The sequence below is a fragment of the Falco peregrinus genome, chromosome 2 (assembly GCF_023634155.1).
Source record: "Falco peregrinus isolate bFalPer1 chromosome 2, bFalPer1.pri, whole genome shotgun sequence".
Taxonomy (NCBI): Eukaryota; Metazoa; Chordata; class Aves; order Falconiformes; family Falconidae; genus Falco; species Falco peregrinus.
In genome coordinates this window covers 26706284-26734069 of record NC_073722.1, presented here as the reverse complement: position 1 = coordinate 26734069, position 27786 = coordinate 26706284, and the positions used below count along the sequence as shown (strand labels likewise).

The 27786-nt window shown below is 40.3% G+C and overlaps 1 protein-coding gene and 1 long non-coding RNA gene across 6 annotated transcripts in view; one reads left to right on the top strand and one right to left on the bottom strand.

The window, feature by feature from the left end:
• Window positions 1-8483, bottom strand: part of PDS5A (PDS5 cohesin associated factor A) — an 85952-nt gene extending 77469 nt beyond the window's left edge. The window contains exons 1-2 of one of the 2 annotated variants that reach the window (XM_055796979.1): window positions 8125-8483; window positions 7140-7310 (exon numbers count right to left, since the gene is read on the bottom strand). In XM_055796979.1, the coding sequence (XP_055652954.1) occupies window positions 7140-7310; window positions 8125-8151 (198 nt within the window). In that variant the 5' untranslated portion in view covers window positions 8152-8483. The remainder of the gene's footprint in view (window positions 1-7139; window positions 7311-8124) is intronic. The other variant, XM_055796978.1, reaches the window with a different exon arrangement.
• A 48-nt stretch (window positions 8484-8531) lies between these two features.
• On the top strand, window positions 8532-27735 carry LOC129783892 (uncharacterized). 4 transcript variants are annotated; one of them, XR_008745982.1, is made up of 4 exons: window positions 8532-17350; window positions 17755-17856; window positions 24479-24571; window positions 26639-27735. It is a non-coding gene; the product is annotated as an uncharacterized LOC129783892 (long non-coding RNA). The 4 variants fall into 4 exon arrangements; XR_008745983.1 differs by lacking the exon at window positions 24479-24571; XR_008745981.1 differs by having other exon boundaries at window positions 8532-17856.
• The last annotated feature ends 51 nt before the right edge of the window (window positions 27736-27786 follow it).

Genomic DNA, 27786 nt, shown 5'->3' with positions numbered 1-27786 from the left:
AGCCAAATTCTGATGTCAGCACAGCAGTGGGAATACAGTTCATTAGTTTACTGCAGCTGCAGAGCCAGCAAACACACATTGCTTTGAATGACACCAATAATAGGCATGTGGTTTAGATTTCTAGGTAACAATAGTGATTAAAAAGATATTGCAGTCTAAAAAAAAAAATCATATATGAAGAATGTTTAACATAGATTGTGGACTAGACAAAAGTTTGGTTTCTGTAACTACTAAAATGGCTATAATGTGTACTGTGAATGAATTACCTGCTATTTATTTTGTCTGATTTTCTTTCTGGTAGCAAAAGATGCACATAGGCATTAAGCAAAATAATATTAATTGATTCACAAGTGGACAAGGAAGAAAAGTAACCTCAGATGATGTTTCATACCCCTTCCCATCAATCATCTCCACATTACTGTCTGCAAACCAAGGGATATTTTTTTTTTCATTTCATAGCACTGTTGTGAGATTAACACTTCATTTATGAGTCTCCGAGCACAGCTACGGCTCCTGCTGTTTTGCAAACTTAGGCATACAAACTTCTCATAAAAATGCACTGATGTGTCAAGGATTTTGCAACCAAACTTTATTTAAAATATCTGAATACACAAAAAGTCTCCCACATTATACCATAAAAATACATACTGACAGGCACACCCACCTGAAGTGACATATCGAAGTATGTCACTTATACTAAAGACAACATCAAAAATCAATTCAGCTGTGGTCTGCTGCAACCTTCCAGTATGACTCTGAGAAATATGTAACCTTTAACAACTGCTTAAGTTTCAATTTCAATGAATGCTCTTTCTTCAGGAGAGGGGGGCAAAATCAGAAATTCCTCATCTGCTGTCATTTATTATTTTATATGCTTTTATCTTATTCACCTCTTTTCCAAGTATAATCCTATAATTCTCAAATCTCTAGTCAACCTGCTCAATCCTGACGTTACAGTATTTGGTAAGTGATTACATACCCTCCTTTCCTCCCTCTCCTTAAAAAACAAACAAACAAACAAACAAAAACAAAACACACAAAACCCAACCTCAACCAAAAACCTGAAGCCATTACTTGGTTCAGTCCACAGAAAGGACTTGCTCTGAAGTTAATCAAGGTTATTTGGTAGAGGAGCGTATTACTCAAAGGCCATCTTTCTTATTTATTGAAGCTGGAAGACTGTAACTGAAGGGAAATATTGCAGGAAAGGAATATTCTATGCCGTGTTTTAAAAGTTTAGTCTGAAGACTCTCACCCTAGCCTCCACCTATTACAAAAGTTTCTATAGGAACTTGTGGTCTGAACATGTAAAGTGTAGCAGAATGCACAAGTCACATTTTAGAAATGCCAGATCAGGCATATGAAGCCAGCTTGTCTTTTTTTGTGTTTGGGTTTGGTTTTTTCCTTTTCAGTGGCTCTTCAGTTCCCGATCTTTTGAACTGCAATTAACATGATGTACTCACCTCACAAAAAAGCATTAGCACAAGAATAAAACTAATTATTTCAGGTTTATGATGGAATAAACAAGGGCATAAGGACTTCTGAACTCATCCATTTTGGTGGTCAGTCATCAGAAGTTATCATTCCTGGTTTAGCAACCTCTGTTTTTTCCCCCTTTCAAATTGGGACTTCTTTTATTTCACTATATATTTATCTTATTGTTGCTGGGAAACCATTAAAATAGTATCATACATGTGAAATTGTATGTTAATTACTGATGCACTTGTAACAAAATAAAATTTTGTTAAAATCAGATACAAAACCAAAAGGGTCTCATCATCAGTCAATTTGAAATTCAGTAACATCTGGGTGAACTGGGTGAGCTTACATGGTCTATTTCTCTAAAGATTAATGAAATTGGGACATTTACAAAGCAAACAGCTATGTTCCATTGAAAAAAAAAAAAACAGGACAAGATTTCTTCTTTGACTAGCGGCCTGTCCCAGTTAATGGAAAACTTGATTGTTGCAAGAGTCAAACTAATTAAAAAGATTAAACTATGAGCAAAATCAAATTAGAAATTTGGCTTTAGGCTTATGTGGCCAGCAAAGCTCAAGAACACTAAACGGCAGTCTGCAGTTAAATACAATTAATGGAAGTTTTAGAATTGTTAGAATAATTAACTGTGGATCACTTCTGTAACCTGGCTATATGACCTCCACAAAACTGATTAGAATTTTTAAATATAAGCATGTAAGTACATGCAAGTCAGAGGTTTCACCCATGAAAATACCCATGTCACCAAGTCTTGCCAGCAAATTGTATTTATTAACTAGTACAATCCAACATACTTAATATGTACACCTTTCCCCTCACACATAGATTTTCTTCTCCAGGATAATAAATCTGTATTTTTTAGTTCTGTTCTAAATAACTACCTAAGCATAGCCAGGTCACATCAAAGGTGCATCTAACTACACAATCTCAGAGAACATCCATTAATTTCTGCAAAAGTATCAGGATGAGCGAAGAGCAACCTTTTCTTCCCTCTCACATACCTCCAGCCTACTCCAAAACATTTAAGTAGAAAATACAACCAACCTTTCTCAATTTTACCATTATATAACAGATGCTTAAAACTCACCTGTGTGTAATATGATAAATTATTAGCATTAACTATTTCTAGTGACATGAGGATAATCTTCCAAAGACAAAGATGCAACAGGCCCAGCAACAAAGAGGCCAACATTTAATAACCAGAGCAATATGCAAAAAGACAATGGGAAGAAGGAAAGCAAGTGTTTGTTTCTCTCTGGCACTAATACATAGCCAAAACCTAAGAAATGCCACGGGACAAGATAAGGAAAATCTCAAGACACACCAAGAGTGTGTCTTCTCCAGGTGATCACAAGCTAGGCCTTGGGGTTGGGTGGCAGGGGGAAAACTGGGGAGAGAGGGTAGAAAGGTATATGTGGAAATCAAAAGAAACTTTCACAGAAAATGCCTTGCCAGACTATCACCATGGGAAAAGCAACAAGAGTGCTGGACTGGCTGAGAAACAAAAGAAAAATCACTCCCCAAAACTAACACAAGCACCCTGCCCGCCCTGCACCTCCCCCCCCCCCGAAAAACCCAGAATACTAACCCCAGCTTTGATAAAGAACTACATTGCCCTCAATAAATTCTAACCTATGAAACTCTTAATTTCACAAAAACAGGGTTTTACACTGTCTTAAACCTTTGTTAAAAATCTCTATGTTGCAACTAGTTTATCACTCCTTTTCCTTTGGAAGGTTTCAGAAACACCCTTTTTCCTGGGGGTGGGGTGGGGTACTTTTGTATCTTTAGTGTCTGATTAAATGTGCTTTTTACAGATTTTATGGATTAGTGCTGCTTACACCGATATCTATAGGTAAAAGAAAATGCTGCACCGTAAATGTTTTCTTTTTTTCTACAGACTTGTCATACACTTTACCAAACTGTATAGTTGTTGGTACAAAGCTATACCTGAACTTGTCATGATGCATTATTTCTTTTACTAAAAAAAAAAAAATATCTAGCAGGTGAGGTGGTTTTGCAGAAACATACAGAAGTCCTCATCTCTATCTCAGAAGTCAACATTTGCAAACTTTTATGTTCAAATTGACTCTGAAGTTCCTTCAACACTCTAAGGCAGGAGTGCCACAAAAGGAAGTTGCTTTTCCCCCGCTGTGCTGGCACAAGTATTTGTGAACTCTCAGGATAAATCAGGCAAAAATTATTCAGACTAAAATTAACATAGGTCTGGCTTTTGGGGTCTTTTTCCTCCTAAGTTTTAACCCAGATCTGTTTACCCATCCATTTTGGCACGCAGCAAAGCAAATGCTTGTAGATAAGGTACACAACAGAGGCTGGGACAAGCAGCAGAGCAAGCCACTTCTTTTCAGTTCTGGTTTTGCCTACAAAGTCAAGTCTCTGAGAAAGTCAGTCTCTATGCATTTTGGATTCGTGGAGCTATTTTTAGCATACCTGACAATTAAGTACACTACTATTGATCTTATTAATAATTATTACAAGGTTCTACATCAATGACATCAAAATATTCTCTTGTGACAAAGAAAGTGGTATCTGAGATGTAATAGTTTACTGACAACAGTATACAAGTCTGGAATTTGACAAGGCAGTAAAATACAGTCAATTTGAAAAAAATGTTAATAGTCAGTATCCACTTTGCTGCAAAGCTTCTCTATGAGTTTCTAAAACTTCCTTCAACTATCTTACAGGAAAAAACATATTGCTAATACAATTGTTCTCAACTTGTATTTAGTTGCTGGATAGATTTTGGAACTAAAGGACTACTTGGTGCCTTAGAATTGTTTGTTGTTTTCCACTTCTGTCACCTGTTTAAATAAAAGTTATTACCTCTCCCCACAAGCCTTACTAAATTGACAACCATCTGACTGTCCTGAAACCAATCACTACATTACTTGAAAAGATGCACTGTACAGAGAAACAAAAAACAAGCAAAAAAAAAATTATTTTCTAGTCAAAGTACAGTAAGCCTCAACTCTGCTACATGCTAGCTGCACAATTAGATTAAACTTACTTGGATCTATTAAACTGCCACTTGTCCCCAACCATAGCAAACCAGTTAAAATCACTTCTTCAATAGCTGAAATTATACATCACATACTGTCCCACTCTAAGAAGGCATCAACCCATCAATGTAATCTAACACACCAGAAATCCCCTTTGACTCCATTAAAGCACCTGAACTGGTGTTTCATTCATTATACATATGCAATCCAGAGGCTTTTCCTTTCTACGTCACCCTCAGTACTCTTCCATTTTCAGGACAGTGCTAATGTTACCATACAGATATATCAAAACACTGTAAAAGAATCTGGCCTACATTTTATTACCCACAACCCCAAGCAGAAAGAGGGAAAGGATAGAAAAACATTCTTTTTAAAAGTCCTTGGCACAAAAGCTGCTGCTCAGGCACTCTGGGACAGGTGCCCAGAATGTCTCAAGTTCCAATAATATGAAAAGCCTTCATTACAAGAAGAGGTTTGGACACAAAAATACAGATGCGGTATCAGAAAAGTTGCTAATAAGGACACAAATTTGTAACCAATTAAGTTGACCATGACTTCAATAAGCTAAAAGTACAAAAATTTGCAGGACATGACCCAAAGCCTGGTGGCCAAAACACCAAGTTACACACGCATCTTCTGTAAGACACACAGAGCATCTTTAGATCACGCATGGCCAAGAAGGTGGCAAACCCACTAGTTTCAAGGGCTGATTCATGCCTGAATTTGTACATTCTGCTAAAGGTGGCTTTTATCACTCAGTCATATTTAAAGTTGTGGAAACTTAACTTTTAAGTGAACAAAACTTTTCCAAGCATTTCCATCCCAAGCACTGCATCATCATAATATTCCACATGCCAGAATGAATTTGGTTTCATAGATCAAGTATGTATTATATGATATATATAGGTATATATATTATATATATGATAAGATTAGATAAAAAGCATGGATTTCATAAATAAAGATTATATATGTCTATACAAAAACATAAAGAGTAAAATACTTGTTGGTTTAGTTCGAAACTGTACAATACTTCCAATTTTCTTGATGCTTCAGTGAAGTTAATATCTGACCAAAAAAAATCCTCAAACTCAGATTAAGCAGTACCAGTAAGATAAGAAAAATCTTTCTCTGTTGTTTCAGTGATGGTAGGTCCACTAGCAAAATATTTGTTCCCATTTAAAGTTTGCCTATGGTCTTAAGGTCGTCTGAATTCCTTAACAGTAGTTCATTAAAAAATCTGCTTTTAGCCTGAAAATTATGTCCAACACACACACATGAATTCAGCAAAACATGTCTGTTATCTAAGAATGGCATAGCTCACCACTGCAAGTTCTCCAACAGGGACAAAATAATATACCTGTTTCAATGAGCACCTCAAAACTGCACTCCTCCCCGTTCCACACGGACTTTTATTCAAGGTCTCTGTCCAAACAATCAAAACTCTAGGATCTTCTCCTGTAACTGGCAATATTCCACTGGAGTTTCGAAAATACTAGACTGGACTTGTCCATTCAATAATTCGCAAAACTGTAATTGGACAACAAGGCTCATTTTCAAAGAAACAACTGACATGTGCTTTGTTGCTTTGAAAGCAAAGCACAAAGCCTATATTCTCTTCACATTTATAGGTAAGAGATTTTTTCGATGTACTGACTATACAAGACTGTGATTTCTATTTTTCAGTCTTTGCGGGGTCACTGTTGTGATGGGACACAGATCAACAGATGAGAGAATTATTCCAATCTCTGAAAAATTATTACTACATCTTCACCTGGGCACAGGACCAAATCCTAGGTTACAACAACTTTCTGGTCCAAAGACCATGGCGTTAACAAACCAGCTGTGCCAATATTTGATCGATGCTCAACTTCTCTGGTTTCAGCATAGAGTTAAGAAATAATGCTACTGTATCACTGTAGTATTTCATGTTTCCAGTGGAAAAAAGGAATAAAACCCCAATAAAACACAGAGGTAAGCCTCACAGTCCCCCAGGATGCTGTCAAGCAAGCAAAGATGTTTTTGTAACTGTCCCTTTTGCTTAGGAAAATTTAGTAACTTTACCAAGCACCAGTTATACTGAATAGGAAAGAAACTCTATGTGTTATATCAAATTGCAAAATCTGAGGCAGGTTTTACATATTAAACAATTTCAAAATTAACCTACACACTCCAGAAATTCATCTTTGCTGTTTGTAAACAGTGCTATCTTTTCAGTCAAGAACACCCTTAGCTAGCTCTACTTGTTTCTGCCGCTCAACTACGTTTGCTCAAGGCGCTGGAACCCCCAAAAGCCTTCGAGCTTACCAACAAAAATTATCAGTAACATATCCTGCAATTATTACTTATGATTCCACTTCAGACCCTCCCCAAAACTGTGGATGTATTTCACGTACAAATTAGCAGTTTAACATATCAACTCTGGCTTTGAGGGAGCTCACAGAAGTACTGCCACGAATTACAAAAATTACTCCTCTTTTATAGAAAAGCAGGATCTGCAGGTAAGAAGGAGACATTTCAACTGTGACAAGGAAACCCTGGAAATTCTCATTTCCAGTGATGAAATGTTTCTCTTAAGAAGCAAAAGTTGCAGGGAAGGGGGTGGTGATCAGGATTGCTCACCTTTAACCGTTTAACCACCTCATCGTTGGTAATTTTATCCGTAATCTCCTTCACTCCAGGAGGATAGTAGATGATTTTACCATCGGCAGCAGGTTTTGGTTGGGTAGCAGGGAAGTCCATCCTGGTGCTGCTGGTTATAAACTTTCCTTCTCCACAGTCCTCTACCGGCCTCTATCGGTCAGAAAACAAAAGTTCAGCAGAATGGAAACGACTTTCTAACCCTCTTTTTCCATTTCTCACCCTCAATTCGCAGAAGGCCCCGCTGATCACCCCGCCGGCTGCGCCCCCCGCCGCTGCCCCCGCCGCATCCTCCCGCCCCAGGCGCGCTGGAGCGAGGCCCTGACCGCCGCCGCCGCCACCCCCCGCAACTCCAGCCCCTCCATTCCCCTCCGGCGCCTCCTTTCATTGCGGGGCTGCTCCAGCCCAACACCAATAGTTCGGAGCTGACGGTTTTACGACGAAATTTCGGGCTCGATCGAAGGATGCCCCGGGGCCGAGGGCCCGCTACGCCCCGAAGGGGGGCCAGGCGGTGCGATTCCCGGCCCCGGGGAGGGCCCCGGAGCCGGCACGCCGGCCCCGGAGCCGGGAGACGAGGCCTAAACAGTTAGGCCTCAAAACTATCAGGAGGCAGAGAAACCAACAGGAGAGGGGGGAGGGAGGGAGGGAGGCGGCGGCGAGCGCAAACAAAACACCCCCGCCGGCCCCCCCCGCCCGGCGCCGAGCCCCCCGCCCGGCCCCCCCGCGGCGGCGGGAGCCCCCCCGGGGAGGGGGCCAGGCCACTCTCCACTTTCCATTTGTTCCCGCAACTTCATGTCCCCTCAGCCCCTCGCCCCGCAGCCCCTCCTCGCTCCGCCGCCCCGCACCCGGCCGGGCCCACAAAGAGCCCCCCAACCCCCCGGCTCCGCGCACACACCCCCGCCGGCCGCGGGCGACGGAAAGGGGGGGAGCGGGGACGGAGGGAAGCGGGACCCGGAGCCGCCTTTACCTCATGCAGCTCCGGAAGGTGCAGCATTGAGTAGCCTCCGTGCCGGGTGGTCCTCGCTGCTTCTCCGCCACCCCCGCCGGCCGCTGCCCTCGCTGCTCCCGCCGCCTCCCTGCTCCGCGGTGCGGCGGCGGCTCCTGGTCGGGGAGGGGTGGGGGGAGGGGGAAGCTGCTCGGTGGCGGCAGCGGCGGCGGTGGCTGGGGAGAAGGGGGAGGCTCCGGCGGAGCGTGCGCCGCGGGGACACAGTGCCGCTCTCCGTCCGGCCGGGGAAGAACAGCCCGGGAGGAGGCTCCGCGCCGCCCCCCTCCCCTTGCCCGCCCGCCCTCGGGCCTGGGGCCGGGCCCGCAGCGCCGCCCAGCCAGGATCCCCCAGCCCCAGCCCCGGGGCAGGGGCGAGGCCGGCCAGTAAGTCTCTAACCTCGCCGAGCTCCTCGCAGGGCGGCGGCGGGCAGTGCCGGGCACGGCCGCAGCAGCGCTGCCTCCCGCTTGGCGCCAAAACCCCCGGAGCGGCCGGGCCGGGCGGGCGGCGGCCTGAGGGCCGCTCTCCGGCCCAGCGCCGACCCCGTGGGGCGCTGCTCCTGGGCGGCGGAGCGGGCGCCGGCCGGCTGCGAGGGCGATGCCTGGGCGGCGTGAGGCCGGCTGCCGGGATGGCGCCGGGGAGGGGGCCGCCGGGTTCCCGGCTGCAGGGCGGCAGCGCCGTGTGCGGGAGGGGGAGCGGCATGTTTGTGCTTTTTCACGGAGCCGGGCTGCTCATGGCTGCGCTGGTCTCGTCTGCCTGGTCCCACCGGGTGGCGAGGCCTGGCCGGCGTGGTACATCGGGACACGGGGGCAGCGGTGTGCGGGGTGGCACGGGCGCTGTGGCGGGCAGGGGCGGGCGGCCTTGCTGCAGGCAGGCGGTGGGGGAAGAGCGAGAGCGGCCTCGACGTCCAAATTTTTCTTCCTCGTTGTTGGCAGATGCGTTTCTCAAACGTTAATTTAGTTATAAATCTTCAGGAGAAGCTTGAACATGCAGACTGAGGGAGTCCTCGCTAGCCAGCTCAGGAAATCCTTTCGTGCAAAATGTATTTGTAATTTAATAATCTTCCATATTTCGAAGAGATGGGGTATGTCTGGAAAGTCAGTAGCAAAGTGGGATATATCTGTCTGTTTTGAATCTGCATTATGTGCCCTGCATGTCTGAGTATAGGTGGCTATAATGTGTTTTCCAGATGCTCGCCCTGCTCAGAGAAGGTGCATGACAACTGAAAGAAGATGACTTTTAACTGATGAAGACTAATTTAGGATGATCAGCTGACTATTCTTGGTTACTCGAACCAGCTAAAAGCATCATTTGTCTCAGTTTTGAAAATCTCTTAACAAATTTTCTATAGAGCCAAATTAAAGGCAGGAGGCTGGGACCAATCTGCATGGAGGGATGGGTTTTTCCATAGGAGCTGTGCATGTGTGATGGGCCTTGCAGGGGCCCAGCAGGGGGGCTGGCATGGCCTGCCAGTCACCCAGTAGAGATGCAGGAGGCTGAGGGGATGGAAAGGGGTAAATCAGATTATGGTGAAGTATGCCAAATTCCAGATTTACAAAGTGTGGGAGGAAAACACACAAAGACTGAGGAGTTCTCTGGTGCTACTTCTGGTGTAATAGCACGTGGGTAAGAAATTGCTCTCCTGCACCTGTGTTCCTTGTCTCACTGCAGTGTTGTCCTAGGGGACTTAAAGCCTTGAACCTCCATAGCCTCTGTGAAACCCGCTCAGAAGGGTTATAGGCTGAGAGTTGCAAGAAACACTCAGGGTATCTGATATTGATTTGGAAACCCAGAAGGGTGTTCCCAGACAAAGCATTTAAATCAGGTTCTGTGTCCAGGCTTAGATAAAATGATTCTGTCCAGGCATAAGGATCGATGGATTGGGGTGTTCTCAATGGACAGGTGACTGTAAAAGTGGGATACACAGTTCAATTTTAACAAGGTTGTGCTGATTTAATAAACAAATAAGGCCAACATCAAGCATTTAATCCTTTTCCTAATCCAAACTTCAGTGGCCATTTAGATTTGCCTTAGAGCTGAAGTACCAGACTAGCTATCAACTCTGTCGCTAAATAATATGTACTATCAGAACTACTGTATTTTAATGAATTTGGAGGTTTTAACTTTACACTTGTTATATTAGGTACTTTGCTTCCCAAATCAGATGACTAATATAAACAACTAATCTGGGATAGATTCCCTATTTTTAATACACTTGTATTAACACAATAAATCAGAAGCAAATCCTAGAAGATTATTCTGTAACTAAAAAAAGAAAGTATGTATCAAACATCTATATGAGTGGTCTTCAATTAAAACAGAAAAAGAGAGAATGTAAGTTAGTAAAAATGATGCAAGAAATAAATCTAAAGTGACCTTTCCTGAGGTTTTTTATGACCCAAGCATAAAGCTAGGAAGATGTTAGGCAGACTTCTCTTTGGGCAGAATTGAAGTATTGCTACGGGTGTTATATTCTAGAAATTTCACCTAAGTCTCTGAACTTCCTGGTTTTTGTTTATTTTCAAGTATTATTTCATTGTTAGTGAAAAGCAGTATTTTATGTATATCATTAATAGGACCTACGATGTCATAATATTTTCTTGTAATCTTGTGGTTACAAGTTTTTCACAGACACCATCTTTACCTAGAAATTTTTATACAACAAGTCATGAAGTAGGAATAAGAATGAAGAGGTAAAGGGCTGCACTCCCACAACTGGCTTTTAGTCTAATGACAAACACAGTACAGAGCCTCTAGTATGCACTTGTAGTCACTTTTATTTTCTCCAGAAGAGTAACTCTTGCATTCTAAGGTATTTGTACATTGAAACTAACTCATAGTTAGATGTGACAGTTCGAAGTTTTCACTTGAAAGTGCCAGCCAGTTTGCTCATTCAATTAAAATTGTATTTCATTGTGAGCAAGTTGTTTGTGAAGCCCTACACTGGAGTACTCATGATTGTAGACCAAGATAACTTTCTCTTCTTGCAGACTTCAGATAAATAGTGAAGTTAGAAATTACTGTGGAGTAGTGTTCACAGATTTTTAATCCTTGGGAACTTGTATCTGCAGCATAATACAGAAAAAGTCCTGAAATACATCAGTAGAAAGCTGAGTATCTAGGAGAGGTTCACATAGATTTCTGCTTTCACAGGTAGTGATTAGTCAGCACTATGGAAACTTTGACCACTCCTCAGTGTCAATGTTGTTGGGAGTCCTTAGCCATTAAACGTAGGTGCAGTCTCTGCTGGTAGGCTGTTCAATTCCTGCTATAATTTGCTGTCTGACTGTAAGTTCTGGTATCAACATAACCTTACAGATGCACTCTAGGCCCACAGCAGGAGTATTTTGCCAGCGTATTGGTATAAAACTGTCAGAGCACTTTCAGGATAGCCATTAATTTGGACACTGTTACTCAGATATATGGTGTTTTGAATGAGTCTTGGACAAATTGCGATCCGCAAAGTGGTTGAGAGAGTAGGTGCAAATTCTGTAATCATGGGATGATTAGGCAATGGTCCCATCTCTCAGAAGAGGAGCAGCAGGATTTGTACTTCTACACCATTTGAAATTCTAAAGGGCTAAAACAAAACGTGTGGTTCTGATATCACACCCAATTAAGGGATGTATGAATGAACACTTAACTGCCAATTAGCTTGAATATATTTGTGGCATTTTCAGAATGTGCTAACATAAAAGCTTCAGATAATCTGACCTGTGGTACTCTTAATCTGAATAGTCCTGAAATCTGCTTGCAGATATGATTACAGCTGCGAGTGTCTGGTTTGTTGCCTTTGCTTGTTTGACCTTCACCCTTCTAATTTAAGCAGGCAGCTGAGATCTGACTTGAACTCTGCTTCTTGTACAGCTGTAGCCAGGTTCACATGATCCCTTGAGTTTTAATGGATGGCTCTGTCTAATAATAAGACCCAGTCCTTTAGTCTTTGCTCAGATCTTATTGAGTTCCTACCAGGACAGATTTCTGTTGGAATTTATTTACTTTTACTCCCATTGTTTTTATTGGAATGTATTTACTCCAATCTGTTTGTTATTTGTTTGTTTCTTAATATATATTAGATTACCATTACAAATGTAATTTATAAGCAGACTGAAATAAAGGGTGCTGAACACTCTTGTGAGGCAGGCTTGCAGGGTGCTGCTTTCTCTGCATCATATCAGGAGAGGTTAGAGGAAAATGCCAAGAAAAGGAGAATGTGGTGAGTTTACTAGTAGAGGAAATAACACAGCACAAGGTTTTCAGAACAAAATGGCTTTCAGGTGAGGCAGAAGAGAGTATGGAGTGATTCCTTTAAGCACAGAAAATCCTTTAATTCATGTTGATTAAATTAAGCTATGCACACATGTTTTCAGGAACAGCTTAATGGTTGCCCTAAGGTCTTTGTTAGTACTGTAAGCATGGATAGTAGTAATGACCAAGAACTAAATAGTTGTATTAAGACACAACAGTGTGTCAGGAACTGCAGAATATGTCATATCTGTCAGTCAGCTGGGCAGACAAGTAAGAAATCCTATCTGGTGGGTTAGGAAAGCACTTGTCTTCCTAATAATAGCTATGCTCTTGAAAGCGTCTGCTTTGCAGAACCAGGTGGTGGAGCGTGGTCCTTCGCTATTGAATTTTTTAAGTCACACTCAAAACAGGTCGGGGGGGGGGGGGGGAAGCTTAATTACTTGTTTTCAGCTCTAGCATTTAGCCATTTTTGGTACCTAGCAGGTTGCTTTCTCGCCAGTTGCTTCCTAATCATGAATGCTTTTTTTTTCCTCATTATGAAAGCCTATTTATTTTGACAATGATACACATTTTTCCCTGCAATACACCAGTTCTTCTGAACTCAGTAATAACCAAACACTGGAAAATAATTCCTAGTCTTCAGTTTTGCACGGAAGTTTTCTCTCAACTTTTTGACTTTGGTATTACTCCTTGTTTCTGGTTGTCTCTCCTCTTTGTTGATTCTCTCACCCATGCAGTTGCACTTGGCTCCTTCAGTTAAAAATATATTAAGTTTGCTGCACTGGATCTTCAGGGATATCCCTGAGGTTTCTAATTAAAACTTTGCAGTGTAACATATCTTTGACAACAGCACCTAATTGTTTTAACTACCTATTTTTATAAAAGAATTGATGTACTTTACATCTGTTGTAAGTTAATGTAGGACAAAAATGGGTTTCTTCACAATGTGCATTGCCATAAAAAGCTCCAGAAGTGTCCCATGCCAGAGAGTGTTGGCAGTGAAATTACTCTCATCTAAGAATACACCAAGAAGTGTGTTTTGTCCCAAAACCAGGGACTTACATGTTTCTCCCATGTCCTACATTGACAAAGCAAAACCTGTAAGAGGGTGGAGGACTTGTATTACCTCAAGAAGACAATCAGGTGGAGACACGAAGTACTTCCTTCAAAGACAGGAGTCCCACAGCTTGCTGACCTTTCATGGAGTATTACCAGTTCTGAATAAAGGGAAGGACCAAACACTATATGGGTGATACACTCCTTTGAAACTGATCCCTAGACATAATCTCGCTAAATATTATTTTGCTCTGGTTTTGGTAAGGAGGGCTTTCTCCTGTGCTGTCCGAAAATGTCATTATTCTGAGTAATGTTTGGAGATAGGGTTAGTTGTCATAGAATTGTAGAATAGTTTGGGGTGGAAAGGACCTTTAAAGGTCATATAGTCCAGCCGCCCTGCAGTGAGCAGGGACATCTCCAACTAGATCAGGTTGCTCATCTAACCTGACCTTGAAAGTTTCCAGGGATGGGGCATCTACCACCTCTCTGGGAAACCTATTCCAGTGTCTCATCGCCCTCATCACGGAGTATTCCTTCCTTACGTCTGATCTAAATCTACCTTCTTTCAGTTTAAAACTATCACCCCTTGTCCTATCGCTACAGACCCTGCTAAAAAGTGTGTCCCCACCTTTGTTATAAGCCCCCTTTAGGTACCGGAAGGCCACAATAAGGTCTCTCCAAGGCCTTCCCTTCTCCAGGCTGAACAACCCCAAGTCTCCCAGCCTGTCTTCATAGGAGAGGTGCTCCAGCCCTCTGATCACCTTTGTGGCCCTCCTCTGGACTCATTCCAACAGGTCCGTGTCCTTCTTAAGTTGGAGGGGCCCAGAGCTGAACACAGTGCTCCAGGTGGGGTCTCATGAGAGCAGAGTAAAGGGGGAGAATCACCTCCTTCAACCTGCTGGTCACTATTTTCACTCCATCATAGAACGCCATGCCGTGAGGTTGGTCAGGGATCACTTGCCCTTGGTGAGGCCATGCTGGTTGTCTCAAATCACGTCTCTGTCCTACGTGTGCCTTAGCATAGCTTCTAGGAAGATCGGTTCCATGACCTTTGCAGGTACAGATGTGAGGTTGACAGGTCAGTAGTTCTCAGGGTCCTCCTTTCTACTTTTTTTAAAAATGGGTGCAATGCATCGCTTTTTCCAGTCACCAGGGATTTCACCTGACTGCCATGACTTTTCAAATATCATGGAGAGTGGCTTGGCAACTACATCAACCAATTCCCTCAGGGCTCTGGGATGCATCTCATCAATCAGGTCCCATAGATGTATGTATGTTCAGGTTACTTACTTGGGTGGTCACGAAACTGATCTTCTCTCACAGTGGGAGGGACTTTGCTCCCCCAGTCCCTGTCTTACAGTCCATCCACTCAAGAGGTGTGAGAAGAGAGGTTGCCAGTGAAGACTGTGGCAGTAAAGTTGCTGAGTACTTCAGCCTTCTTCTTGTTTGTTGTTAACAGCTTGCCAGTCTTGCTCATCAGGGAGGTACACTTTCTTTGACCTTGCTTTTGTGGCTGCCATACCTGTAGAAGCTCTTCTTATTCTTTGCATCCCTTGCCAAGTTCAGGTCCATCTGCACCTTGGCCTTCCTGAGCCTATCCCTACACAACTGGGCAGCGTCCCTATACTTTTTCCAGGATACCTGACCCTGCTTCCACTGTCTACACATTCCCTTCTTGCCTTTCAGTTTGACCAGCAGGTCTGGATTCAGCCATGCCAGTCTCTTGCCTTCCCTGCCTGATATCTTACACCTGGGGATCAAGAACTCTTGCGCTTTGTGGAAAGTGTCCTTAAAGATCTGACAGCTCTGTTCTGCTCCCTTGTCCCTGAGGGCAGTTTCCCAGGGGGTCGTATTGACTAATTCCTTGAATGGTTGGAAGGTTGCTTTCCAAAAATTCATGGTTCTGGCTTTGCCTGACCCATATCCCTCAGGACTGCAAACTCCACCAGGGCATGATCACTGCAGCCCAGGCTGCCTCTAATCTTGGCATCACCGATTAGCTCACTTGCATTGGTGACCATCAGGTCCAGTATTGCATCCTTTCTGGTAGGGCAGTTTATTACCTGGCTTAAGAAGTAATCCTCAAGGCATTCCAGGAGCCTCTGGGTTACCAACAGATTGGCATGCTATTTTCCAGTGGATGTCGGGGTAGTTGAAGTCCTGCAGCAGGATGAGAGCCTGTGAGCACGATGCCTCCTGAAGCTGGAGTAAGAAGCCTTTGTCAATAGGCTCCCCTTGATCAGGCACAAGGTTCCCTTTGTTGCCTCCGTCTCTAATTCTTACCCACCAGCTTTCAACCTGCTTGTGGCTATTCTTCAGAGACAGCTATACTTGCAGAGACAGTTATACTTGCCACTGGGCTTTTGTGGTATCAAGGCATGTTCAGAAATGACAAGGATTGTCATTGTCAATATATTTAAGCCATTGTGAAAAAATATATACTTGCAAATACACTTGTAATTTGTAAAATACTGTATTGACAGAACAATTGCATTTGTTTTCTGTGCTTGCAAGTGAAGTAAAATTAATTTATTGGCACCTGCACATTGGTGATTTCATAGGATTTTTAGAAGCCTCCTTGATCTCTTGCTAGTTTTGAGCATTCAGAAACTAAAGTCACAGCAGCCTACTGTGTGTTATCTATCCCACTCCTTCCTAGCTGCTCTCTATTATGATGGCTTGTCAACATTCACTCCATAAGTACATTCTCAAGGTTATTTCCATCTCTACTCCTGATGTGTCCAAAGCACATACATTTACACCTATTCATTTCTGACAACCAAGTCTACTTTTCTCCAGTAATATATTTAATATGAGCATTTATCATCTTTTCTGTCCAGGAGATATGCAAGAGACTTTGCTTGCACCACATCTCAAAAGCTTCAATTTTCTTTCTGTCACTATCAATAATTTCTCAGAAGTCACATTCATAAGTTGCTACAGCAGAAATTAAACGTTTTACCAGGCAAATCTTGCTACTTTTGAGGTGAAATGTTTTTTTCAGGCTTTTATAGGGAAGCTATGGATGGATCAGTTATTTTTCAAATTTTTCCAGTTTCTATTGGGTGGGTTGTGACTGGATAAATTTGATCCCAGGTAACTGAATTTATGAACAGTCTCTGTAGCTAGACTATTAAGCATGAAGTTAGCTTATATTCTATTTTTATTAATTAAGTGAAGTTATTTTATTTATGGCACACTCAAGAATAGCCTATATTTTTCATTAGCCTTTTAGTGGTTCTCTAATACTTGCTGTACAGCAGAAGCAGTTGTGACAAAAAGCATTATGTTGTCAATGGTAGGTCAGTTAAAAGGAGTCCCTTTCAAATTCAGCTTTTCCATTCTGTAAAGTCCTTCCTAGATTTTTTTTTCCCTGAGCCAGGCTACAAGGAAATCTGCAGTTACCTGTAGTTATAATAGTACATATGGCTTTTTATGTTTGCTTGGTATTTTTTCAAATAACAAGGCAGATTTGGGGAACTACTGAGTATGTGGGACTGCTTAGAGGAAATACCACGGCGGAAACTGGGAAAGTTTGGTAATATATTTAGCCCATGGCAGCTACCTACTGGAAGGGAGACAGTATGACCAGAGTCTTTCCCTCTGCCCCATTAGATGAGACCTGTTCTGTGATCTGTTAAAAAGTGAGAACATGTGTGGTACTAACAAATTCTGATTAAGAGACTCCTTCGAGAAAAGTATTGATCGTATTTATGATGATGCTGTTCCTAATTCTTTCACAGATATAATGTCTGCTGCTCACAGTAAAGAAAAGAATGATATGAAACTTTACAAATTAATATGAACTTGGAATTTACCATTATGGTCAAAGAAAGGTGTTTGATGAATGGCTGTGCAGTTTCAGAGCTGTACTGTAATGATGGGATCATTTCACGATGATGGATAGGTATGTGGTGTACTACTCAGAGGCTTAAAAAGGGGTTGGATTTATCAAACTCAGGGAAGCATCAAAGTGTTTGGGTATGACTCTGTGAGCAATAGAATCATTACAGTTTGCCTTTGAACAAAGTCAGGAAATATGTTGATCATACAGGTTTATGTTGCTAGGAAAGCAACTAATGATCAATGTGTTTTATGAATGGCTTGAGGGGATAATCATTAAAACATTACACCACTACACCATTTGGGAACTTGAATATCAAAATTGGAATGTCAAACCCTTGTAAAGAACAATTTGCATTTAAATTTAAAAAAAAAAATAAAATTACTTCTTTGGATTGTTGCAGTTCCAGTCACTTCATCCTTATGATTCTGCTTCAATTAATGCACTGGGCGTTTGCATCCATGCAGGTCATCAGCCAGCATGACGGAGGAGCACACTGAGAACATAGTGATCCAAGAACCAACAACAGGGAATACTTAGTATCAGTGGATGGTTTTCTTATATTGAAGGTACCTGGCAGCAGAGAAGATAACTAAGGTTATTTGAACCAGTACTTGAATGGGTATTTAGCAAAGCAGACAATGAATTGGTGTCTGAAGAGAGGACAGGATATCAGGTATTGAGTAAACAAAGTCAGAAGTAGGCTAGACAAGGCAAGAGCAAATACAGAAATAAGAAATCCATAGTCTTGATAAATGTGCTTAGTAATACAAAAGATGTGTTCACAATACTCAGATTTCTAACCAAAATTCTCCATGATGGAATATAAAAAAGTCCATGACGGTAAAGTGTTCACTGAAGGTGATGATATTAAATGCCAGCAGAGGGATTACTGCTTGTAAAGTAGACTGATACATATCCACTTACAATTTCACCAACATCTAATACCACTATTTATATCCTATCTGAATTTGGCAAGGCAGCTCATGTGTACTCTGTGTAATAGACTATAACTACACTGTATCAAGCACATAAACACTTGCTTTCTTAAGTACATCTCTGTACTGTTCCTTTTATCTTCCAGACACTGAACACTTATACCTAATACTTTGTATTTTCAGGGAAGCACAGCATGCTAAAATAGTAAACTTCCTTTATCTGAGACTATTAAAAAGACAAAGACTTTTGAGCCAACGTGTGAACATTTTAAGTCACTACTTTAGATCTACTCAGTTTTTGCTTACAGAATACCATTGATCAATGTTTAATCAATATTTTTTAAACTTCCTTTAAGATCTGCTCAGCAGCTACCTCTAATCCAGCACATGGAGAAGAAAACTTGAGTGAACCATTTTTTTCACTCATTTTCAGTATCCTTTAGCTTGACACTGCCTGGATGCGCTCTGTTAGGCTTGTATCCTTCTTCAAAAACTGTAACTATTATGTTCTCTCACACAGCTTCATAGTAAAAAAGATGTAAATGAAAAAATATGTCGACAAGTCTTTCAGATTCTGAATATAGTAAGAGAGAACAGAACAATATTACTTCTAGGGGAGAAAAAAATTATGTAGCAATAAATCCTTAAATCCCCTAAGGTAGCAGCTTCATAGAGCAAGGAAGAAATAATACTAAAGGAAGTACACACTGACGTAAATAAAAAAAACCCAAGGGCTTTATAGTTTCCTGAATTTAAGCAAATTTGCAATAATACTTCGTCTGTCTTACCAAATCCTTATTTTGGTGTTTGTCTCTCTGCTCCTTTTTAAAAGGTTTGTCCCTTGGTCTGTTGTCAGATATGAGAAATGGGAACACAAGAAATGTATGAATGAACAGGAGAAATGGGAGGAGCAAAAATGAATACGTAGTAGAGAATCTGCAGCTGGTTGAGAATGTAGGGAGTTTCACGTAAGCAAGCAAAAATTGCAGAGTAAAAGAAGGTGAAAGACATAGCCCTGAATGAATTGCAAGGATATTTTAAATATCTATTTGTGATCATAAGTACAGTTTTTCCAAAATCAAGCTGAACTGGAGAAATCAAATTCTGAGAACAATATGATTGTATGTTCTGTTATATATCTTAAAACTAGTTACACCTGCAGTTCTTATTTACTTAATATTAAGGCTCCTTTTGAATTTGGTTTTGGCTTTGCTTATTCGGAAGGTACAAAAATAATCTTTTCTGAAACTAGCTGAACACACTTGCAAGAAGATTTTTTAAAAACAGCATGGTTTTAAAGTTCAAAGTTAAAAAGGAGATTGTTGTGTATTTCTTTTGCCCCCTGTTTACATTTGAAGGGGAGTTCCAGGTCAACTGGAGAGCTACATCAAAATATATTGGGAGCTTTTGTTTCCGCATGCACATGTTCTGCCTTGTGTTTTGATGCTGTCATAGTTAGTAAATGTCTTCTTGCTGAGCCTGGGGAAGAACATGTATGTGACAGTGTCTGCAGTTGCACTTGGGAGAGACACAACTTGCCATCCACAAAGGGGTAAACCTGACAGTGTAGAGTGTTGAAAGGTAAATGAAACAAGCTTACATTATGGATGTTGTTTGTTTTCTAATTCAGTCCTTAGGTTTAAACATAATCCAGATAGGGATTTACTTGTATGCATCTTTGATCACTGCTGAATTTGAAAAGTAGATGTATAACCAGCAACAATTAGGAGAGCCCAAAAACATTTGCCTTTAAGGGTCATCAGTCACAAACTGTTTAATGCTGTTGAGGAAAATAATTACCAACATGTGTATGAATGAGGGAAAAATTGGCAATTTGTTTTGCTGAGTATTTAACTTTTTCATTTTCTACTCTTCAGTACTGTGTAGTACATATAGTGTATTTTTTGTACCTGGGAAATAGGCAAGTTCATAACACTGATGTAAAGATAAAATACTTACTTGATTTTGAGGTATACATTGTTCTCTCCTAACCATCACCACTGTACAGAAGAAGAAATCATACCTCAGAAATTGAAAATATTAATTACTCCCATTTCAGTGTTCTTTGAAGTTAGTGTGTTCTTTCTTCTGGATTTTGGAAAATGTAAACAGAGGAATAAAGTAATTGAAAGAGTTCAGTGTTTGACCATCTATTTGAAGAAAGCTTAAACATGTTTTCCTGCTGGTTGTATCAACTGTTTTCAGGTTTTTGTTTGGGTTGGGTTTTTTAAGTCATCTATTGTAGATGGTCTCAGATCCAAATTACATTATCTCAGCTCCATCCTGAATTGTGTGTGTGAGCTAAATCTGGTTACAGATACCAATTTGAATGTCAGGAGCTAGGGCAGGGTGGAGTGGAGCTTGTATTAAGATCCGAGTCTCTAGTTCTCTGAACTTGGAATTGTCATAAATTTGGCAGGTCCAGCTAACTAGTTTTCACCTAGTCTTCAAACAAATCAGAAACTATAGACTGTTCTATTACAAGGAGTGACTGTCATTTTTTCTCTGAAACTGTGAGATGGTCCTTTGCTGCCTGCAGCTTTCTAAGTTTGAGTTTCTTTTGTTGCTGGTGTTATTCACTGGGAAGGAATGTAGCCCCATTTCCAGTGACAGAGGGTGTGAAATGTTAAAAAGTAGAAGTGATAGGTGGATTTTAAGGGTGGGGGGGAGTCACAATTTACAGGAAAGCAAAAGGCAGCCTTATTTGCCATTCAGCAGCGACCAAATACCCATGGAGTTGGTTTCGTATCTCAATAATTAGGTTCTATCATGACAGTTACAAAGAATAACATACTGAAGAAAGGATTTCCTTTATTAAAAAAAAAAAAAAAAGAGGTAGTCTATACAACTGTTTTTAAATGCACATCAGTCCCTGCTCCCTTCCCCTATCTCCTTGGCTTCTTGTTTTAACATAAGACACGCAGTATACAAGTGATTCAAGTTCAGAAACTGGTTCGTGAAATTTAATTCATAAATCAGTGCTAGTGAGTTTAAACCACAGTAAGTTCCCTAATCTATTTTTATAAGCATTTGGAGTAATTTGCAGATGTTTGCGACAGACGTCAAGCACAGGGGTTGCTGTAGCTACCCAGCTTTTGTGTAGCAAATGGTGACTGAGGAAAATGGACACTAAGCAGGATACCTGCAAGATACGTATATATAATAGAATTTTGAAACCATTGAGTTGTGGTATTAGAAAATTCGGTAAAATTTTGGAGGTCTGGATAGGATATGTACTTGGAGATAAGACCTCTATGAAACTCTTTGGGGAAAGAAATAAAATAGATTTTTACATTGTTTTAATCATCTGTTAATTGAAGGCCAGTCATTGTGAGGTAAATGGATTTGTAAATCAGTTATGATTGGCAAGCAATTAACTTCTGGTAAATGAATTGTACAGACAATAGAGTAGAGTCTGTCTTGTCAGGTAAAAGCATTTGTTCATTCAAGTGACATTAATAGATGATTGAAACTTGCCTAAAATTTGGCTCATACTTAACATTAGATTTACTTAGAAATTCCATTCTGCGGCAAAGTCCAATGTTTTAACATTTTAAAATTTCTAAATCAGAGCAAACAGTAGGCATCCTAAAAACTTCCAGTACAATGGAAGTATTGGGTTTTATTTAGAATCACTGAAAAGTTGTAATTATTTCCCCGCTGCCTCCAGTATTTTAGTAAAATGAAATGGACTGATAACCTTTAACATCACAAACCCCGTACAATTTGAAAATATATAAACTAAAAGCCAAATTTTTATTTGAAATAGTATTACATAGTCAAAAGAAAAGAATAACCGATAGGTTTTTTTCCTTTTTTTTATGTCAGACTGACTTCTTCAATAAATTTTTGGTTTTGAGTGTTCAATTCTGCATCTCAGCATGACTTGGTCACGTTAAGTAAACTTGGGAATTAATATATTTGAGGAAATGCATCTGTTTTGTTCTAAGGAAAACAATTACTTTAGGTGATACAGAATACCTTAATGTGATAAAATCCTGATACGAGTAAGGTAATTTGTACTTTTTACATGCTGTCATGGTGACATTAAACAGGTAGGAACATAAGTTTATTTTAAGTGTCTAATACATGTTATATTGTTCCAATTAAAAGAAACGAACTTTTTTCTCTTTCAGCCTCTGCTCAATTTTTTCCTTAGTGAAGACGAAGTCTTAACACAGGATGATTCAGATTCAGTACCTATCACTTATGTGAGGGATTTGACTCTAGGTAAGATATCCCAGGAGAAGCTTGCCAAAGAAAATAAAACGCTGAAGACTCACTGCAGATTCTTGAATGATGTTAGTTCTGTCTTAACCTAGAAAATTTTAGCCCAGTTCAAAATCAATCACAGTTACAATTTCTTCTGCAGCTGTTCTTAACAACAACTGCCTGAAGGCAGTTACCTTGCACATTAGAAACCTGGAGATTTTCAGTCCTGGGGCAGTTTTGTTCTTACAGCCCTGGCTTTACCAATGAATGGAGGCCATTAATGATACCGTTCCTTGGAAATGTCCTCTTTACTGATCAGCTTACAACAACTGTTTTTTTAAAAACAGTAAGTAAACCTTCACATCCTCTTGAAATTCCAGTTCAGATAACAGCATCCTGCTTACAGAGGTCCTACAATTTAAACTAGATAGTAACCATTAACCTACTCTGTGGTATTGCATGTTGTAGTTAAACAGCTGTTGCATTTTGTTTCAGAAGTGATGTCAGCTAACTGACGTATAAAGTGGATCCCCCATAGCTGTCGATTTCATTTTGGTGGTGGTAAAAGTTACAGAAGTGTCAAACATGATTCATTTTTTTTCTCTTAAGCTTGGTCTAATTACTGCAGTGATATAAATTAAATCTGACATTTTTACAATAATACAGATAATGCAGTTTTTCCACTAGCCTTGTTCTTACACCATGTCTTAAATACACTGATCTCTAACATCTCTGATATTAAATTTGCCATGGGATAGGATCATTGCAGTTTTTTTTAAAAACAGAGGCAGTGTATTCAACAGATAAAACCATGACAGTTACAATTGAAGTCAGCTTAATACTTTTTATCGCATGCCAAGGAGGCATATTAAACATAATTTGTTTTTCCTTTCTGCATTTTAAACAGATCAGGATGGATTTTTGATATCCATGAAAATTGACGTATCAGATTGATAAAAACAGCATAGCAGAGAACATCCAATAAAGGAATTAGATTCATCACAAATCAAAACTGAAGTGTGAGCCTATTCCAAATTCAGAAGGGCCTTGTAGCAATGAGGCTTCTGTCAGCTATACAAGTATGACCTCATTCTTTGCCTGCTGAGAAGACACAATTAAGTAGAATTCTTTACTTCTTAGATTACGGCAGTAATTGTCATCATCCCTCTGCATCTGCTTTCCAAAAACCCAGTCATATTTGTAGTTTGTATATTCTGGTGATGTTTAGTATAATAGGTATAATAAGGAAATGTTATAACTGTTTTGTAATGTATCTGGAGCATCTCACTGAAATACAAGTACTTTAAATGAAGATTAGTAATACGCTGCTTAAGAATGCCTTTAAATGAGAATTAAAAAAATTAGAACTATTAACTTTCAGCAGTAACCTTATAAACTACTTTGATAGTTTACTGACACATTGGCAAATCAAAGTACTGATTTCTTAAGTAACTTCTCAATTCATTAGTGGTAATGCTGGAATTAGTGACTTGCTCACCTGAAAATGTGATCCTATTGAAATCAGCAGAATTTTTGCTGTTGTCTTAAGTGGGCAAAAAATGCTCCATGAGATAGATTTTTGCTGCATCTAAATACTACTTTTTCCCCATTTAAAATAATGCTGAAATAGAACTCTGCATAAAGGGAATTAAGACATTATTTTAATTTAGTTGTAATAAAGGTGTACTATTTGGAATGAAAAAATGCACATATGCACTAACTAGCATTACTGCAGTGATACTGTTTCTACAGAACCAATAGCTATATGGAACAGAAGATCAATATATTTCAAGTATAGAAGCCAGATGTGGAGTTCCTTTATGGAGCTAAACCACCACAAATCACCGTGCATTTGACTAATCTGGAGAGGGGTGGAAGAAAGAGACAGTTATGTGAGTTAGTGTGCAAACATTTATTTTTCTAACATTTCTATCCTTCCTTCCCCCCCTGCCCCCGCTTTTTTTTTTTTTTTTTAACTTAAGGAATTAAATTTTTACTTCGGAAATCAAATTCTGGCTGGGGGAAGAGTTATCTTTTGTAGGAACACAAACTCCAATATCACGGACAAAGTAATATTAACTGGAGACACAGTCATTTGAAGAAGTGAAGTTAAACATCTTAAATCAGCATTAAGGTAAATCTATTAAAAAATAAAAAAAAGGGAAAAGCTAACACTTTTTATTTCCCCCAATGGTAAATGAAACCTGAAGGTGGCAACAGAATGTTGCAGTCTCGTTAGGAAGTGAAAGGTTATAGCATGGAGGGACTGAATCAAGTTTTATGAAAATGGTTTCTGCAGGAACTAGATGAGAGCTCTTTTCATCTCTCCTCTCTGAAGGAAGGAAAAACTCATGATAATTTTGGGCTTTGACTGTATATATTAATGGCCCAAACTAAAATTCTGAATAATGATAAAAACTGTATCTCAAGTTTCTGTTAAGATACTGTAAAGATTTACTACAGGCAGGCATGAATTTTTAACGCACCCTAATTTCTCAGGCATTTTCCTACAGTATTTATTATTGTATATTCAACATGTTACTGTAAGTAGAAGTCTGTAAAATGGACAAAATTAAATATATCTTCTTGCCACACCAGAATGTTCATTAAACCATAAGTTTAGCTGCAAATTGTTCCTGCAAATCAAAATGTGATCTAATCTTTTTAACTGTAGACCCTCAAAGACAAATTGAGCATATAAGAAAGGAAATCACAATTTGCTGAGCAGACTTAAGCTGTATATAATAAGAAACATTAAAAGGGACTGACGTCCTTTTTTTTATGGCCCAACTCTGGTAATAATACTATTTTAATGCAATATGCATTAAATATGCATTAATAAGCAACAACACGGTAAAGTCTTTTTTCCACTTTGAGAAGGTAGCATTGTAGAAGCTAAAATGGAAAATCTGTTGTTAAAGCATTCAGAGAAGACCAGACTAAACACTTGAGCCAAACAGCACAGATTACATGCTATAGGTTCAAACCACTCCAAGTAAAAGCAAGCCAACTTGTAGACATAAGGAGAGACAAAAGAATGAAAAAAACCCACCCCAAAACAGTAGCAGATAATAAGTGGTTATTGTGTTATATTTGAAAAAGTTATGTGAGTACTCAAACCCCCCCCCCCCAAAACCACACATACTTGAAAGAACCTCTATTACAGTGATTATAATTATCTAGATACCAAAATCCCTATTTAAAGCATTAACTGTGGTAGTGAGAAATCTGCCAGTACCCAAATTAGTCTGGCATTTTCATGGTGTCAAATACTGTAATATGTACAACTGGCAAAGAACATAGTTTCATGCATCAAGTGCCAGCAGCAACACCCCAGTAGCAGTGCAGTTTAATGGAGGCTATCAGACTTAAGTGTAATGAAAACCTCTCTCTTCCTCTTTTTTGGCAACCTTAAAAATATAAAGATGCAGTCATTAGACTGGAATTTACATGACCTATTTTTCCAAACCTATGATTAACACATTACCAGCATCACACCCTTAAAGAAAAACGATTTTGTTTCTTATACTTGTCCAGACACTGAGCACATGAAGTAAGGAAACAGTTCCTGGTACATGAGTGAAAGCATCACTTGACACCACATGCACACACAAATTCTGATCAAGGCTTTTCCTCCAGATTTTTGGACATGTACAGTTTCAGTGTATTGAGTAATTATTTCTTTTCCTTTTGTAAGTCGTGGCCAGAAACAGTTTTTTTGACACTTGCCAGCACATCCTGTGGATAAGTATGTATACGTTTTATGTATTGTGTTAGAAATGTAAATGTTTGTCCTTGTTTATTTAAACATTGCATACGATAGAACTACAAGATAAGCACTAAACCAGCAAAGCGACAAGCAAATTAGCAATGCCTAAATCAATTTAATTCATAAAACATTAAATGCTTTGAATACTAATTTCAAAACTTCTAAAGTTACTTTTACTGCAAAATATATACAATTCTACATATAAAACCTATTTACCTTCCTGTTGCTGTGCTACCAAATAGGCAACACTTTGAGACTGTGATCCCTACAAGCTCTAGAGAAACTAGTCTGAGCACCCTTCTGCAGCTTTCACAGAACAGCTACAGTGAGCTACCCACGCATAGTTAATTCACCTTAAAACTCGCTGTAATTTTTGCACTTACTTATTCTTTATTGACATCAATTCTAAAGCTGCATCTCTAATGGAAACAGGTTGGCCCTGGTGGCTGAGGGAAGGACTCTCCAGGACCCAGAAAGAAGCTGCAGTGGGACTACGAGTGACTGAGGCACAAAGCTGTCCGTGACTTCTTGGTTGTTCTTGCGAAGCATTTAAGATTAGGTGCCAAATAGGCAGCGCTTTAGTAGGCTGCTGAAGGCCACTTCTCGTTTCCCTCTCTGAAGGAGAATGACGGACAAATGAAGGTCGGGGGTGCCGCCTCGTTCTTTAATGGGGATGAAACACAATGTGAGGGACCTTAGGGCTAGGAGACAACCTTACTCCCCTCGGGGGGAAATGCTTCTCCCCTTTCACAGGAGTGTCGTTGATTCTGTTCGCTAGGAAAATCACAACGGGACACCTCCAGCCACCGTTCTCCTGAGGCATTGTGCCCTAAGGGGAGACGGTTGAATACAGATGGCAAGGAGGTATCTCAAGACAATGGGGCGTAGGAAGGCACCCATTTCCTTCTGGGAATCGAATGAACAAGTGTGAAGAAGTGAAGGCCCTGCTTATTATCTTGCTAGGACAGGCAGGGAGACAGAGCTGACAAGGATGCCTATGGGCTATGTAATGAAGACCTATTCTTAGAAATTGGTAATGGGTAAATGTCATCGGTAATTTTCCAAATACACTTTAATGCCCGTTACTTAACAGTGACATTTCTGAGATCAGCACACTTCTATAAAATTACAGAAAAGCTTCCCAGTAGAACCTCCTCGAGTGCTGGGTTGGCTTTTTTTTTTTTTATGTTTTTACTTTTAAGAGCTTTCTTGTGTTTGTTGATAAATGCAAAACTCATTCAGGTACCTAGTTCCCATCATGGTGGCTTCACAGCAGTTCTAATTTAAGAACTACTTATCAGCATCTCAGTCTGTCAGGAGCATGTCTCCCTTCCATCTTTCCATAATGTTCCATTGCACATCTCCATCAAATGTCCACTGCTTGTTGCAGATAGCGAAGCCCTCTCCTAACCAGCTGCTCCCTGATTCTTCAGTTGCAGCTCACAACCTCCACAGCAATCGCTGATGCCAGGTCTCGCCAGGCTCAACTCGGCTTCCCAAAAAACTCCTCTGCCCGCCGCAGGGGTTTCTCCTCCCGCATCAGCCCGCAGATCCACTGCATCATTCTGGATTGCAGGAGC